The sequence below is a fragment of the Excalfactoria chinensis genome, chromosome 17 (assembly GCF_039878825.1).
Source record: "Excalfactoria chinensis isolate bCotChi1 chromosome 17, bCotChi1.hap2, whole genome shotgun sequence".
NCBI lineage: Eukaryota > Metazoa > Chordata > Aves > Galliformes > Phasianidae > Excalfactoria > Excalfactoria chinensis.
Window position 1 is genome coordinate 236,500 of NC_092841.1, and position 15,710 is coordinate 252,209.

The following is a 15,710-nucleotide window of genomic DNA, read 5'->3' on the forward strand; positions in this document are numbered from 1 at the left end:
CCAGTAACAGAATAAAGGGAGTTGGTATGAACTAGAAAACAGGAATTTCCATTTGAACATGAGGAAAAACTTCTTTGCAGTGAGGATTACAGAGCACTGGAATAGGCTGCCCAGAGATGCGGTGGAGTCTCCTCTGAAAATATTCAAGCCTGCCCAGACACTTTTCTGTGAAACCTGCTGTAGGGAACAAGCTCTAGGGGCAGCTGGACTAGATGACCTGCAGAAGTCCCTTCCAATCTGTTTGATTCTGTGATTCTGTGAAAATCTGATATTTCCTTAAATATTGTAGCTCAGAATGCATTTACTTCATAATGACAGGCATAAAACTGCACTTTTCTAAGGCATAATGGATGAGTCTCTGAAAAATGTAAAATGATGTGAGTTGTTTAGAAATTTGCAGGTCAAGCCATCTCCATCAGCAAACACAGCATAATGAACCTTGGGACAAGTAACCATGAGGTGATATCACTGAAAGGACTGTTTTCCTTGACTCTGCATTTAGATGTTAATCTCTATGCTGATTATGTAACTTTCTTTAATTTTCTTAGAAAATAGCTTCACTGCTGTGAAGCCGTAGCTTCAGTATTGTTTAAACTTAGCATCTTAGCCATTTTTGAAGCCTGCCATAAGCTTTTCTTAAGAAATTCTTACATACTCACCTATGATTATAGACCAGAGCCTCTGTAGAAAGTGCTGTCAGACAGGAACAGCACCAGGAGTCTCTGTTCCTTGTTTTATTATGTGCAGAATAATATTTCTCTACAACATTCTAAGAAAATATCAGATAATCCCAAGAAACCTGTACTTGGATACTAAAAATATCAATAATCTTTAGACTTTACCTGAAGCTCTTTGATTTTCTTCTGCAGCTGAGAACTTTGAGCCTGCTCATCCTCAATTTTACTTTGTAGGTGGCCAATTTCAAAATCTTTTCTGTTAAAGAACAAGAATGTGAATTCAATACAGTTTCATATCCAAAATATGAATGTTGGAATTCAGAGAATAAAAAGTCTGTGCAATACTTTTTTAGTCTTTCATCCATCTGTTGCTTATCATTTTCCAAATCCATGATGGAATCTTGAGACATTTTCAGATCCCCATCCAGTTTTCTCTTTGCTCTCTCAAGGTCCATTCGCTGTTTCCTCTCTTGTTCCAGAGATCCTTCAAGCTAGAACACATAAAACATACTTTGAAACAAATAAAATATACTTCAGTAGTAAATATTCTTGATGTAAAAATCTTAACTAGAGTTTCAAATCAAAACTAGAGGAAACAACCAGATCCCATATATGTTCTCATCTTCTCCCACTCTCACTATAGGATTGAGGTTTGGTTTCTGATGTTAAGCTAGTTGCAACTTGGATGTGCAAACGTGAAATGAAAGCTATTCAAAAATAAAGAAATGAAAGATTTCCAGTGACTGCAGTTCCTGCCATACAGACTGCAAAATATTGACAATTTCCCAGAATCCATACCTTTCTGGATTATACACATAAAGTACTGCAACAACCCTCAAACTGCCTCAGATACTGAAGCTAATTGGTTAAAATGTGCAATACAAAAGTCTACAATGATGAAATATCCAATGATGAACACAGATTAAACAGCCAAGAAAAGATGGAAAATTTACTGGATTTCACAACACCCTATCAACTGCCTGTAAGTTATTAGGTAAAATTATTAAGAGCTGACATGGCTGTTCTAAATGTTGCTTCCACTCCCAACTACAGATTTCTACTCTTCTAATCTGTCAGAGCATCCACCTACACAACTCCATTTTTTTTTAAAATTTTTTATTTATTTTTTGTCTTACATCATTTAATTGCTGCTCCAGTTTGGTCTTGGTTTTGGTGAGTGTACTGACTTTGTCCTCCTCAGCCTGCAGGTCATCCAGTGTCTGCTGGTGTGCCTCCTGGAGGGCCTTTTTCTCCTTGGTGAGTTTAGAAAGATTTTCATCCAGAGCTGCCATCTCTTCAGTCAGATTCTTAACCTATTAGGCAGCAAACGTCCATATTATTGGGGGGGTATAATGAGAACAGAGAGATTGAGAACGCAGTGAAAGCACTTTTGCAAAATCCTGCATGGACGGACTCAAAGTGATCTCTGCAGAAGGTCCACATTTTTATGATGAGAGCAGTAACCAGCATCATGCCTGTCATACCCCTTTGATCCTGAAGTGGTAAAAATCCTTGCTTTAGTTGGTCTTGACTCCCAGCCCTACTCTGACTGTTTCTATAGTGGAATGTGTGCTAGATATTCACTTGTACCCGCAAGCTGTACTCTGCTTGGATTTACTGAAGGCCTTGTCCAAAAAATGCATTTTCTACATGTGATATATTTGCTAGGCACAGAGTTGTAATTTCTCAGTAAGTGAGGTTGTTTAGAAGATAACTATCAAATGCAAATCACAGCCAAAAGTATGTTAAATTTTCCATGAAAGCTTAAGTAACTTGGCAATATACAAATAATCTTCTGCCTTTTAAGAGATTACCATGAAATGAGCTCTAGAACTCTTAACATGTCTGTTGGCATACCAGCTCTGCTGGATTTTTTTGGAAAATTATTCCCTGCTCTTCATGAACCACCGCACAACCAACAACCCTATCTGAAACACATCAGTCTCTCTGCATGAGGCTGCCTGATGTTTGCTTCCCACTTTTCTCATTCAGATTGGAAAGACTGACAGTATCTATAAAGGAAGTCCACTCTGCTTTAGCTATGTGGTCCTTATCTCACTACTCAGCACCATCTAGATATCTTCTAAACATTAGTGTAGAAATGCCCATGTCTGAAATTGCAAACTTAGGATCCATCAGTGTTTTCAGTGATGTCAGTAAAGGGAACCTCAACATGTAAATACATCTCTGTTGGTATTGTTTCTACAGCAGGACTGAACACTGTCACCACAGACATGGCCTTTTGAATTCTAAGATTTCAGTTGTGATTTGTCACATTAATTGCTGAGACATGTAAAGAGATCAGTGCTTTTACTGGAAGGTAAATGAGCTAATGACAACCTGATCCTTAGAATTCAGGAACTCTCATTATCAAGTAGTCAAGCCAATGGAAGGAAAGTATAGCCATCCTAGTTGAAATCAGGACCTCTTAAATACAAGAGAATTATAAGAAAACATTTTGCATTTGCAAGATTAGCTCTCCTCATTTGCTGAGGAGAAAGGATCAAAACAGATATCCTCTACTGAGTTACTCACAAGCATACTATTTCTCCATCTGCAGGATAGAAACTGGTTCCTTATGCCTGAAAATAGCAGTGTATGGAAATTCTCCATCAAACACCCCAACAAGCTGTTATCTTTTTTTGATATGCCATGAAAAAAATATTTTTCCTAACAGGAAGTTATAATCTTAGCAAAACTGCTTCTGTTACAGGCAATTAAGTGGCAATATCTGTTTGTGCCTTGGGCACAAACCACTTCCATTGAAAATACATCCCACAAAACTGAAACCCGTCTGGGAAAACTGTCTGGGGAAGAATAATTTCCTGATTCGTCTGTCACCTTATTCTCTGTTGCATGCTTCTCCTTTTCCACTTTGGCCAGAGTCAATTCAAGATCATCAATATCTTTCTTCAGCTCAGAGCACTCATCCTCAAGTTTCCTCTTCTTTGCTGTCAGTTCAGCATTCATCTCCTCTTCATCCTCTACTCTTTCATTAAGTTCTTTAATTCTAGCTTCCAGCTGAATTTTACTTTTGATGAGACCTTCACATCTCTCCTCAGCATCAGCTAGACTTTCAATCTCCTGTCAGAACACATAGAAGGTGTGTTACATTTAGCACACATGATGAAAAGCAGCATATACTGTTCAGGTGCCACTCCCAGGAAATGAACTGGGCCAGGGTAAAATTTCCTATGCAGCTGGGAAGTAATGCACACGATCCAATCATGGGGAGATTACCCTGCTTGGTCATGGATTAGGAATCCCACAATAGAGGCCCTTCCTTTAAGCTGGTCAGGTGGTTTGATGGTTTGATATCAGTAATACCACCAACAGGTGGGTCATCAAATTGGATGTCACGCATGCATGAACCTACATAATGCTTTGTAAAACATAAGGCATTTGAAAGCCATCTTTCATAATGTTGGATTATTCTATCTTTAGTAAGCTCCTCCAGCTCTAATGACACAGGTCTGATTGTCTCTCCCCTGACTCCTTCTGCCCCTTAATTCACATGAGACTAACTGGCTTTCTGCATTGTCTAGCCTCTTTCAGCCAAAACAGGATTGGGCTCATGGATTAACCTTTAGCTTTAGCTTAGCCTGCAATTTCTACTATAACTAACATTTTGAGCAACGTGATCGACAGATTAAATGTTACTCAAATTAATGCTACTGTGACGTATTCTAGGCAGAATACCAGAACACGTATTTGCTGTTTCCCAGAAGAATCATGGAGAAAAGACATCACTTCAGTAACAATGGATGTTATCTCTGAAATTCATACTGAAACTCATGGGGCACTCAAAATTTACTGCTACTGAGTGTGCTACTGAGTACACACCAGTGCTACTAAGTATTTTCTGAGGACAAACATGGAGAAAATGGCTTATGAGGAGCATTTCAATTAGAGTTAATTGAAATTCAAACAGCAGCAATGGGACTTAAAACAGACAGAATTCTGTGATGAATCACAGAATCACAGAATCGTAAGGGTTGGAAGGGACCTCCAGAGATCATCAAGTCCAACCCCCCTGCCAAAGCAGGTTCCCTACGCCAGGTCGCACAGGTAGGTATCCAGACATGTCTTTAATATCTCCAGAGAAGGAGACTCCACAACCCCCTTGGGAAGCCTGTTCCAGTGCTCCGTCATCCTCACTGTAAAGAAGTTCTTGCTCACACTCGTGTGGAACTTCCTATGCTCCGGTTTCTGGCTGTTTCCCCTTATCCTGTCTCCACATACTGCTTGTGACTCCACAGGTCTGGCCTTGCCACTTTGAACACACACCTCAGGTATTTATAGACCTGGATGAGGTTCCCTCTCAGTCTTCTTTTCTCAAAGCTAAACAGACCCAGTTCACTCAGCCTTTCTTCATAGGGGAGATGCTCCAGGCCCTTCGCCATCTTTGTGGCCCTCCACTGGACTCTTTCCAAGAGATCCCTGTCTTTGTTGTACTGGGGAGCCCAGAACTGGACACAGTACTCCAGATGAGGCCTCACCAGGGCAGAGTAGAGGGGGAAGATGCAAATGAAATCAGAAAACAGTGATGTTAAGCTGAAGTGCTGAAGAAGGATTCAGGGAAGGAATCTATCCTTCGACATACACAGTGACTGTCTTAGGGCTTGAAGTAATACAGAACTAAAGCCAACTACCTCAAGTGCACAGGGAGTCAAGTGACATTTCCACTTGCACCTGGCAGCCCTGGGTGGTAAAGTATTTTACTACCTTGTAACAGTTGACAGTATTCCTGACTTGTGCAAAATCAGTCTCTGCTCAGTGTTGCACCTGAAAAACATCAGTCTTTGTTCCATACTACCACTCCTGTCTCTGATATAAAAGCAGGCTCATTCCTGGCTCCACATTAGAATGGTCAGCAATTCAGGCAACAAGCTATATTTCATACAGATCCAGAGAATGCAGCTAGGGGCACAATGTAGATCCATGGCAAACTGGCCTTACACTTGATCCCTTTTTCATAATGGCAGTAATGCTATATATCTCCTTTGCACCCACTTTGCTTAGGCATAGATGACAATACCAGATATAAGGTAGTGGAGAATATGGCCCTGTCTATTTAAGTATGACAGTGGAAAAGAGAATGGAAATAGCTGTAGAAAAAGAGGAAGTGGAGGTGAACCTGAAAACGGAGGTTACTCACAGACTGAACCTGCAGCTGCAAGTCATTTTTTTCTTGCAACAAGGTCACCATTTTCTCCTCCAGCTCTTTCCTCTTTGCCTCAGACTTTGCAAGCTCTTCCTTGGTTTTCTCAAACTCTTCCTTCATGTTGGCCATCTCCTTCTCAGATTCTACACTTCTCAACATGGGCTTCATCTTGAAGTACAGCTTCATCCAGGGCCAGTGCTTCACATTCATGAATGCTCTAACATTGTATTGGATTATATAAATGGATTCTCTGAAAATGCATGAAAATAATACAGATTATGAGACTGGAGAGACTTGGGTTAGAAACAGACTCTCATTACTGGTAAAACAGCATCAGCATTTTGTTCAGGGAAGTTTCATCTCACCTTTCTTGAGCTTATTAAAGTCATTTCTAGTCACTTAGGCACCAGACTGCTACTCCCTGGCTCAATAGAATGAACAATAGTTGTGCCTGGGCATAACAGTCACTAGGAGAGGGTTGCAGCAGGAGGAGCAGGGTGTGGAACCAGAGGTTGGACTCAGTGGTTCTTATGGGTCCCCTCCAGCTCCAGATATTCATTGTTTCTATTGGATGCCAAAAGATTTTATTCAGGGCAGCTCTGACAGTTCATTGTAGAGAAATCCAGTACAGGTTATCGAATTCTTAGAAACTACCCCTTGTTTGGGAAGCCACTGAGCTAAACATATATGGTAGAGTATTACAGATAAGGGCTACTAGTTGGCATAGAACTTCCTATGGGTTTTTGTGATACTTGCTCCCCCTAAACAGCTTTCACTTGTCAGTGCTGCCACTCCTACACACCCAATTTTGCACGAATTGTTCTACTCAAAAGGATAGAAATGAAAAGGGTATTTTCTCAACTGTTCCACATATCTTCTCTGTACAAGTTGGAATTTTTCATCTTAGACAGAAATGAAGCAATGAAATAGAACAGGAGTAGAATGTGAATCCATTCATTACAAACTGATGTGATTCAATGAAATTGTCAGACAGCATGTTCCAAACAGCCAAATGAACAATTACTACAGTTTGTCTATCTCCATCCCAGGGTTCTTTAAGGGTTAAAAATAATTCTAAAGGTTATTACATTCCTGGAGGAAGGGCTCACTGTTAAGTATCATGGTCCAGATGCTCAGTCTGACTACTAAACTGCCATTGCCAGAATTTGCAATGTTACAACAAGGAAAGTAATAGTTTCTGTTTTTTCTGTTTCCCCTAATTTTTCTAAATGTCTTCACCGTGGACAAAGCTGTGTCTGAAATGGGTCACTGCAATCCCGGACTTTTGGTCTGGCACAATATGACTTGCGTTATGTTCATGCATTACCTTCTTGCATTCATCTTTTTAAATTCAGTTCTCATGAGATACCCTCTACACATAGCTTGCATATGAGTGATGAGGCTCACAAGCTTCTCGTCTCTCATTTCCTCTAGGAGACCGAGGAGACCTGCCTTGAAGAACACCTAGAACATAAAAGAAGGCTAAGCAGTTTGAGGGTTAGGCAGATACTCAATGATTGGCATGTGAAAGGCATGTTTTGCCCTTCATGACTAGCATGAAAGGCAGTTTTGGAAGGAAGTATGGAGAGTAACTGTTTAACAGCTAAAGAAATTCTGGTTCACTGTACATATTCTCAGTGCTCCTATGTTTCATGACAAATCACTTTTCATATGATCTAATCACACAGTTGTGAAGTCAATTGAGGCTAGCTCCAGAGTAAGCTGGGGAAGACCTGACTACCAATACAAAGAGTTAACCTCGCATGCCATTCTAATCTGTTTTTGTTTTTTTTTTACTGTACCTCAACAGTCTAGGCTCTGTTAAATAAATTACAGGTGGCCTGAGAGCCATAAATGATGAAGTTCATTTAATAGTGTACAAAGTTGTTCCCTAATCACCATGAAGGCTGATTTTATATGCAAGAAATACTGTCAACAAATGGTATTTTTTGCCACTGATATACCCAGTCTTTCACAAGAACTTTACCTTGGTGTGGCCAAATCTGTATTGGTTGTGGTCCACATCAATGGAGGAAAGAAGCTTTTCGGAAGCCTTTTTGCTGTCAATGAACTGGCCTTCTGGAATGGCTGAGGCATTAAGAATCTTGTACCTGTAAGACAGGTTGCAAAGCGCAGGTTGCAGACAGCATGGGGAGAGTTTGGGCTACTGTGCATAATAAGATAACATGATTGGAAGCTGAGGTGTCTGAAAGCAGCTGAGTACACCATCTGAAACCTAGACAGACTTGACTGAACAGAATACTATGACAAGGGGATATGATTACTCTGCAGTGGAATCTGTTGGCTGTGTAACTATATAGTACGTTGTGACATACAAAATTAATGTGCATACTTAACAGTATTTGTAGGCCCAGTAGTTAGGAAGAACACAGTGAGAACATGTCAACTTTCTCATCTCATCTTAAATTAAAGTGGAAGATGAATTAAAACTGCTAACAAAAATCAACTGTATTCCAAAAGGAATACAGACCTTGCAGAAATCACTGTCTCCACAAGTTCCACCACTGAATTCTTCAGTTTGGACTAAAAATGACGTGGTATTATTTTTTAACCGCTAGCAACAGTCTTATTATTTTGCAAGGCAACTTAATGATTAAGGCAATGCTATGTCATGGGCAAATCACATAACTCTTCTAAAGGGTTTTCCTCCAGTTAAGAAATGGTGAAGGGTGACTGTACACTGGGGTACTTCTAGCAGTCAAGTAAAAGAATATATAAAAGCAGGATAATGAAAATGGCACAATGCATTTATTTTGTATTTTAGGCTTCTGCTGTAGTTCCCTCTAAACCTCAGCACATTTCCTTTGTACTGTGTATCAATTTTCACTTCTGGGCCATCGCTATTTTGGTGTGCCCGCTTTACCTGTCACCTCAAGTTATGATTAGATTATTGAGATCAGCTAATATCTTACTGAATTAAACATCAGGTTGCAGGGCATATTCAAAGAGGTCCTGTATTCCAGTCTTCATCTCTTCAAAGTCTGAGTATTCTTGTTGCAAAATAAGTATTATCAGTTTCTTGCCAAAGAGGAAGGGAAGGAAGAAGCAAACAGGACATGTATTTTTGCTGGGAAAGAGCTTTTTACACCAACTCAGCATGAAAGATGCTACTGGTACATTTTATAGCAATAGTACCCAGTTCTGATTCAGCACTTTATAGCAACTGAGCTCTCTTAAGCCAGTTTCATCATCTATGTGAAAAGAAAGCAAGTCACAGGATGCAGGCCAGTGATAAAGCACCAACAAAGCCTTGGAGTTTTGAATGCTTAGTGAATGCAATCTAAGGAGATTGTGTCAATGTATTATTTTAATATTGTTTTGTAAGACTCCCATAGACTTATAAAGACTCATCTATAATGCCACTTAACTCATCCAACAAGCATTTTGCATCTCTTAGAAGCAATAGGCGGTGACTACAGTTCAGAAATGATACTGGTTCTGACAAATCAACAAACCTCTGGCCTGATCAAGGAGGGAAAAGACTGGAGTGACTTGAGATAATATTTATAGTAAAGTTCCCTCAAATGCCAGCAAACTAGTCTGTTTCGGAGGGTGTTTCCCCATGGTATCACCATACTTGTCACCTGAGTTGCGGGTTTACCCAATTTTTACATTAACAGACAATAATAACTGTAGACGTACCGCTGTTTAAAGTCCGCATAAAGAATTCTACTTGGAAAACCTTTCCTGCAAATTCGGATGCCTTCTAGAACCCCATTGCATCGCAGCTGATGCATCACCAAGTAATGGTCCATTTCACCTTAAAAAAGATACGTATATAATGACTCCATTTTTTTCCAAAGCATCTCAATATTTACTATTATGACAGAGTAACTTCCACTTTTGCTAAAATTCAACCTGACCTTGATTAAAGATGAAGGAAATGAAGACAGAATATGCCTTTAATTCAAACAAGTTGCAGAGAGTTGCTTCAATCAACTGAACTCTGTAACTCAGAATTATTAGGACTGGCAGAGCTTATAAAACACCTAAAACACCATGTGGCATAGGACGCATTTCTCAAAGATGGTAGAAAAGTACTCCAGAAGACTGAATGAAAAATCTGTGACAGCAACAGCATCCTCACTGGATGCAGGTAAAGGCAGTGCAATGTGGGCTACAGCTCTTCATTTTAGAGATGATTTTACCTTGGATCAGCTGTGGAAATATTCATTATACTCAACCTCTATTAGATTTGAAAAACAGATTCCAATAATTGAAGGGATAAGGAGGATCTTAAATCTCTCAGTCCTTTTAAATACCTGTAGAAGCAGCTGACTCCAATTGGACAAATGATCTCTATCAGATATCAATAAATCATCTAATTTTTTTAAATCTTATTCCCATGTATTGCAAACAAAGTACAATCAGTAGAATAAAATATTTTTGGAGTCACTTTGTGATGAAGAAAAATCTGTCAAGTTCTACAGAGATTAATTAATGCAGAACAGCCCATATCATTCATCCCTGCCTTTTCATTGTAATCTATAAGTAATATGTACCCAAAGGCACAATTAGGAAAGTTGAGCATAATTAACCTAAAAACAGCTAAAAATCAGAAAATGTCCAGTTTCTCTTCCTTCACGATAGTTAATTCTGTTCACTCATCACTGCTCTCTTTCTTAAAAGGCAGATGTCATATTTCCTCTGAGTCACCTCTCTCTGAATATTAAAATGACACCCATATTTGGCTGAATCATTAATTCATGTATATTTCAGTAGGTTTCCTTAATTCCCTTATGCCTACTCTATTGTCAAGACCCAGAAGGGTTCCTCTCTCATTACTTCAGGGATATGAAATGTGGACTTTCCATTCTGGCTTAATTTATAGTCATTGGAGTGAAACAGTGTTTTCTAGGATGTGATTCATCTTAGAATGTTTAAAAGGGGCCAGATGAGTCATACCTTAAAATGTCAGCTTTTCCCAAATAAATATGAAAGGAGTTTAGATGAATAACAATGAGGATGATTAGACTTGATGATCTTAGAGGTCTTTTCCAACCGTTATAATTCTATGATTCTATGAATAGCTGAAATGTGAATGTCATACATATGCATGTTTCTTGTAGCATATTTGTGTTCTTCAAGGTTACCAAGAGAGACAAAAAGAAGGGTAAGAAATTTGTGGAAATTCTGGAGCAGAGCAAACTGATACTGAACTCTTTTTTCCCTTGCATTCCTGCTGCATCTACTACACCTTATAATTCCACCAGTATCAGGCCTCATAATGATTAGACTCCTAAAACCCACATAGGGTACTTAATGGCCCCAAACTGAACTATTCTTGGAGACGGAACTCCTTGCAAGAGTTTAATATTTAATTCAAAAAAGGAACAAAAATAACTTTACATCAAAATGCTTTTCAGGTGCAAGCAGCGCCCAGCAGCTTATACAATGAGTTCTACAAGTGATGCATGATTTCTTTGACAGTCTTCCAGCTAGAATCACATTCTAACACCGATTATTTAGAAGTTGTAGAATTGCCTTGGTCTGAACCCAGCAGTTTTGAAAGACTCACTGCCTTAAAAACAGGCACTTATTAGGAACTTGGAAATGCTGTTACACCTGACATACACTTCTAATAAAGTTATTTCTAATATTCATTAATTCCATATTCATTCTAATATTCATCATGCAATATTCATTCTAAAATTCATCAATTCTAATAAATTTCATCCTTATTATCTTCAGCTCTGTACACTCATTAAGCAAAGACAGGCAAGCACGGAGGATCAGAATTTTAGTGATCAGTAGTGATCAGAATTTTACAGACAGAAAAAGAAAGCTCATTTGAACATCAGAAGAAGTTTGTGTAGCAGATGAACAGCCCAATTCTAGTCAGTTCAGTGTATAATGACAGACTTACCTGGTGTCTTGGTCTCATTTGGGATCAAGCAACGCACAAAATGAGGGTGTGTACTTCTCAGGTTAGTCATCAGCTTGTTTAGATTTTCCTGTGACAGAATAAAACACGAAGTCTGAGCTCTGAGCTACAAAGCTTTTGCATTTTTATTGGTTAGTTTTAAGAAGAACGTCACTTACCCTGAACACAGCAGATACTGTCTGGAAAGATCCCCCCTTCTTCTTAGCACCTTTTTTGCCAATGCCAGTATCACCTTGGGAGAAGCACAAAGGGCTGAATGGTTGGAATAAGCAGTATGCCAATACAAACATAAATGTGAAATAGCAACTCACTGTTGTATGGTAGTTTTATGTGAACTATAGCTAGCTCGTTATTAACTGGTGTGGTATATTTAGGTCTCAGATGTATGCATGTAGCTTTGGTGGTATAGAACACTGTGGCCTGACGTTTTACATTTTACTCTGTGCCACTGGACATTACTTTCACTCAAAGATACACCCTCAACTTATTTTTGTATTTGTTTGTAATTAGGTCACAGGAATGGCTCAGCAGAGGACATTCCTTATGAGTGCAATGAAATCTTCTCTAGAAAAAAAAATCCTATTCTAATGCTTCAGACGATCTATCCTGTGTTACAGGAGCCCAAGGACAAGAAATGAAATATAGTCTCCAAAGAATATAAAGTGCTCACATCTTCCAAATATATTTTACACTCATCTAGATGATGGCTAGTCATGCACATGCAGGAAACGTCCAACTCCTGTCACTTCGTTTTGGACTTGCTGAGTGTTGCTTCTCTACACCATGAGAACAGGGAGCTTCCTGCAGTTAAATATGTTTGTAACTTGTGCACACAAGACTAGAATTGGGTTAGAGGATGGTAAAGAGCCTAGAGAATAGTACAAAGAGGAAAAGCAGACATAGACTTTAGTTTTTTCCTGCCATATCAATGAGCACTTACTTGTTTCTGCCCCAGCATAGTTAGAGAAAAGAAAGGACAGTAGCTTCAGTGAAGATTTCTGGTACAGCCCCACAACAGTTTCATTCAAGGGATCCTTGTTCTTCTCAAGCCAGCCAGAGATGTTGTAGTCCACTGTGCCAGCGTAGTGCACCAGGGAGAAGTGGGCCTCAGCCTTGCCTTTGGTAGGCTTGGGCTTCTGGAAGTTGTTGGACTTGCCCAGATGCTGGTCATAGAGCTTGTTCTTGAAAGAGGTGTCAGTTGCCTTGGGGAACATGCACTCCTCTTCCAGGATGGAGAAGATGCCCATGGGCTGGGAGAAATATGAATACGTGAAGAAAGAAAGCAGTGAGAAGAAGGAAAGTGAATAAAATTTCACCTTGTATATGATTCGTAGATTGCTTCCATCACTGTAATTTGTGAGGCAAAGGTTCTTAAGACATCACTAGCTACCTTAATAATCAAACATAATACAGTTATTGCTTGGATGCATCTAAGCGATCTTCTGAGCGAGAGCCTTGTTATACATGTTATATTCAATTGCTTCAATAATCTTTGTCCTATACTTTTTGTAACATAAACCAGTGAAATAAAAACAGGAATTCAGAAGACAGTGCCCTGTTCATAGGACTGATGCTGTTGTGTACGTCTGTTACAAGTTATCTGGTTGCAACTTCCAATGTAAACTTAGTCTGATGGCTCCTCAAAAATGTGCATAAATAATGGATGTGCATGAGGGATAAGATTTTTCTCACCTTATATGACATGTAAATGGCATCAATCTGGCACATTAGAATTCCCATAGCTTTCTAATTCATCATAGAAGGTATTCAAAATAGGAAATATTTCAATACAGAAATGCAGGCATATCTTTAGACACATCAGAGCTTACATCTGAGCCAAGTCAGGAATCTTCTGATAGTGCACATCAGTTATATCTTTTCTAGTTTTGCTGGAGATACTGACTTGACTTCTATTTCATCAGACTAGAGATTATTCTTGGAGTTCCTTCTCTTCATGAACCTTTTTTTTTTTTTTTATACAAAATTTAATTAGATTCCATGAGATGCTTACCGCTGATACCAGGTAGACATTTGCCATAATTAGAATTAGTGTTTCTCCAGATCATCAGCTATCCCAGGAAGTGGGTGTTGGGCAGGAATACTGTGTTCTGAATGAATCTTTTGCCCTCTGGGTTTGGCTGTTCTGTGAGAGCTCTGGGGTCAGCACATATCTTAATTATCTGTAGGTGTCTCCAAAGTAAAAGCAAGACCTGATTTAGCTGTCCAGACTGTTCTGGCATCTGTGTATGCATACAGACATTTCACAGAACCACTACTGAGACATATTTTATCAGGCGGTTTGCATCCTAGATCTGTCTACTTCTTTCCTGCCACTAAAGAAGTGACTACAGCGCTATAGTAATGTATGTGATGTAATTCCTATGGCTTTAACTATTCTGTATTGCATAGATGCTGGACACAAACTGTGTGGACACTGAGCACTAAGCATAAGTATGGCAATATGCACCATCCTTGAATGGTTATGCCGGCTCTTGGTTCTCCTATGAGGTGTAAACAGTGAGAGATTAGGAAGAAACGTGAGGCTGATATGTGCAAAAGCATCATCCACTGGTATGAATATTAAGTGGTGAATGTGCTTGTGAGGTGGTTGAAGGAGTCAGTGGGCAGTGGTACTGGAATGCTTCTGAGAGGAAAGATGTTTGGGTGTGTGTACAGTGATTTGCAGACACTATGTAAGTGCTGTGCACAACCAGTCTCTGCTGCCATGGGAGGTCACTGTAGTGGCAGAGGGCACTGATGGAGGGGCCAGAAAGAATTATGTTGAGAGAATATGGAACTGAATTCTGTCAATTACTGTAAGAAGCAAGACCAGAAATTTCACCTTACTGTTTACCACTAAAGGCAAAATTAATGTGCCTCCCTACCTTCCATCCCAGTCACATTGTTCAGAAAATCATCCTTTGTGAAGAGGCAGTTTGCTACTCCAAAGTTTTTTATAGATTTGTAATGTTTTAATAGATTTTTAGATTTTATAAATTATATTATAATTATATTTATGTATAATTAATACGTGTATATATAAATTTATATTTATAAATTTTATAAATGGTGGCAGAATCAATCAGCATAAATACTTGAATTTATTAAGATTAAATAGACTGTGATAAATGACCAGGAAATAAATGTGCTTTCCTAAAAAGAAAAATATTTCCTTTACCTTCTCAATGAGCTCAATGCAAGCAGCCAGGTCCATCCCAAAGTCAATGAACTCCCATTCAATGCCTTCCTTCTTGTACTCCTCCTGTTCCAGCACGAACATGTGGTGGTTGAAGAACTGTTGCAGTTTCTCATTGGTGAAGTTGATGCACAGCTGTTCCAGGCTGTTGAACTGCAAATTCAAAATACAAAACAAAAAACAAACAAAACAAAACAAAAAACACCACAACAACAAAAAAAAAACCACTTAGTTTGAAAAAATAATCAGTGGGCAAACATACCTACTGTAACTCACATCAAATATCTCAAAGCCAGCAATGTCCAAGACACCGATGAAATGCTGCCTGGGTTGCTTCGTATCGAGCTGCTGGTTGATTCGAGTAACCATCCAAAGGAACATCTTCTCATAGACTGATTTAGCCAATGCTCCCACTGAATTGTATACCTGTAAGAAACAGCCAAGGCAAGAAAGAAGGTTGAGCTAACTTTGAAACAGAAAGAACTGAACAAAATGAAAAGCCAGTCAACTTTCTTGGTACCTGTTGGACATTTTGCCCTTTAGTCACATATTCATTCCCAACTTTCACCCGGGGATAGCATAAAGCCTTGAGCAACTCCGCAGAATTCAGACCCATCAGGTAGGCAGCTTTGTCAGCCACTAGGAAAAGATATAGCAAGGGAGAACAATATGGGAGAACAAACATGCCTCGATCATCTAGGAAGCAGCTGTTAGAAGGAGCCTAGCTGGGGACTGCTCCCATGTGCCTGCTGTAACAGGAGCTGCCTT

General features: G+C 39.3%; 1 protein-coding gene across 1 annotated transcript in view; it reads right to left on the reverse strand.

The window, feature by feature from the left end:
• Positions 1-15,710, reverse strand: part of LOC140259936 (myosin heavy chain, skeletal muscle, adult-like) — a 38,758-nt gene that overhangs the window by 13,172 nt on the left and 9,876 nt on the right. The window contains exons 11-24 of the mRNA XM_072351731.1: positions 15,463-15,581; positions 15,219-15,368; positions 14,925-15,095; positions 12,687-12,996; positions 11,905-11,978; positions 11,729-11,816; positions 9,505-9,622; positions 7,829-7,952; positions 7,169-7,305; positions 5,836-6,091; positions 3,519-3,761; positions 1,814-1,990; positions 1,023-1,168; positions 843-933 (exon numbers count right to left, since the gene is read on the reverse strand). Coding sequence (XP_072207832.1) covers positions 843-933; positions 1,023-1,168; positions 1,814-1,990; positions 3,519-3,761; positions 5,836-6,091; positions 7,169-7,305; positions 7,829-7,952; positions 9,505-9,622; positions 11,729-11,816; positions 11,905-11,978; positions 12,687-12,996; positions 14,925-15,095; positions 15,219-15,368; positions 15,463-15,581 — 2,204 coding nt within the window. The remainder of the gene's footprint in view (positions 1-842; positions 934-1,022; positions 1,169-1,813; positions 1,991-3,518; positions 3,762-5,835; positions 6,092-7,168; positions 7,306-7,828; positions 7,953-9,504; positions 9,623-11,728; positions 11,817-11,904; positions 11,979-12,686; positions 12,997-14,924; positions 15,096-15,218; positions 15,369-15,462; positions 15,582-15,710) is intronic.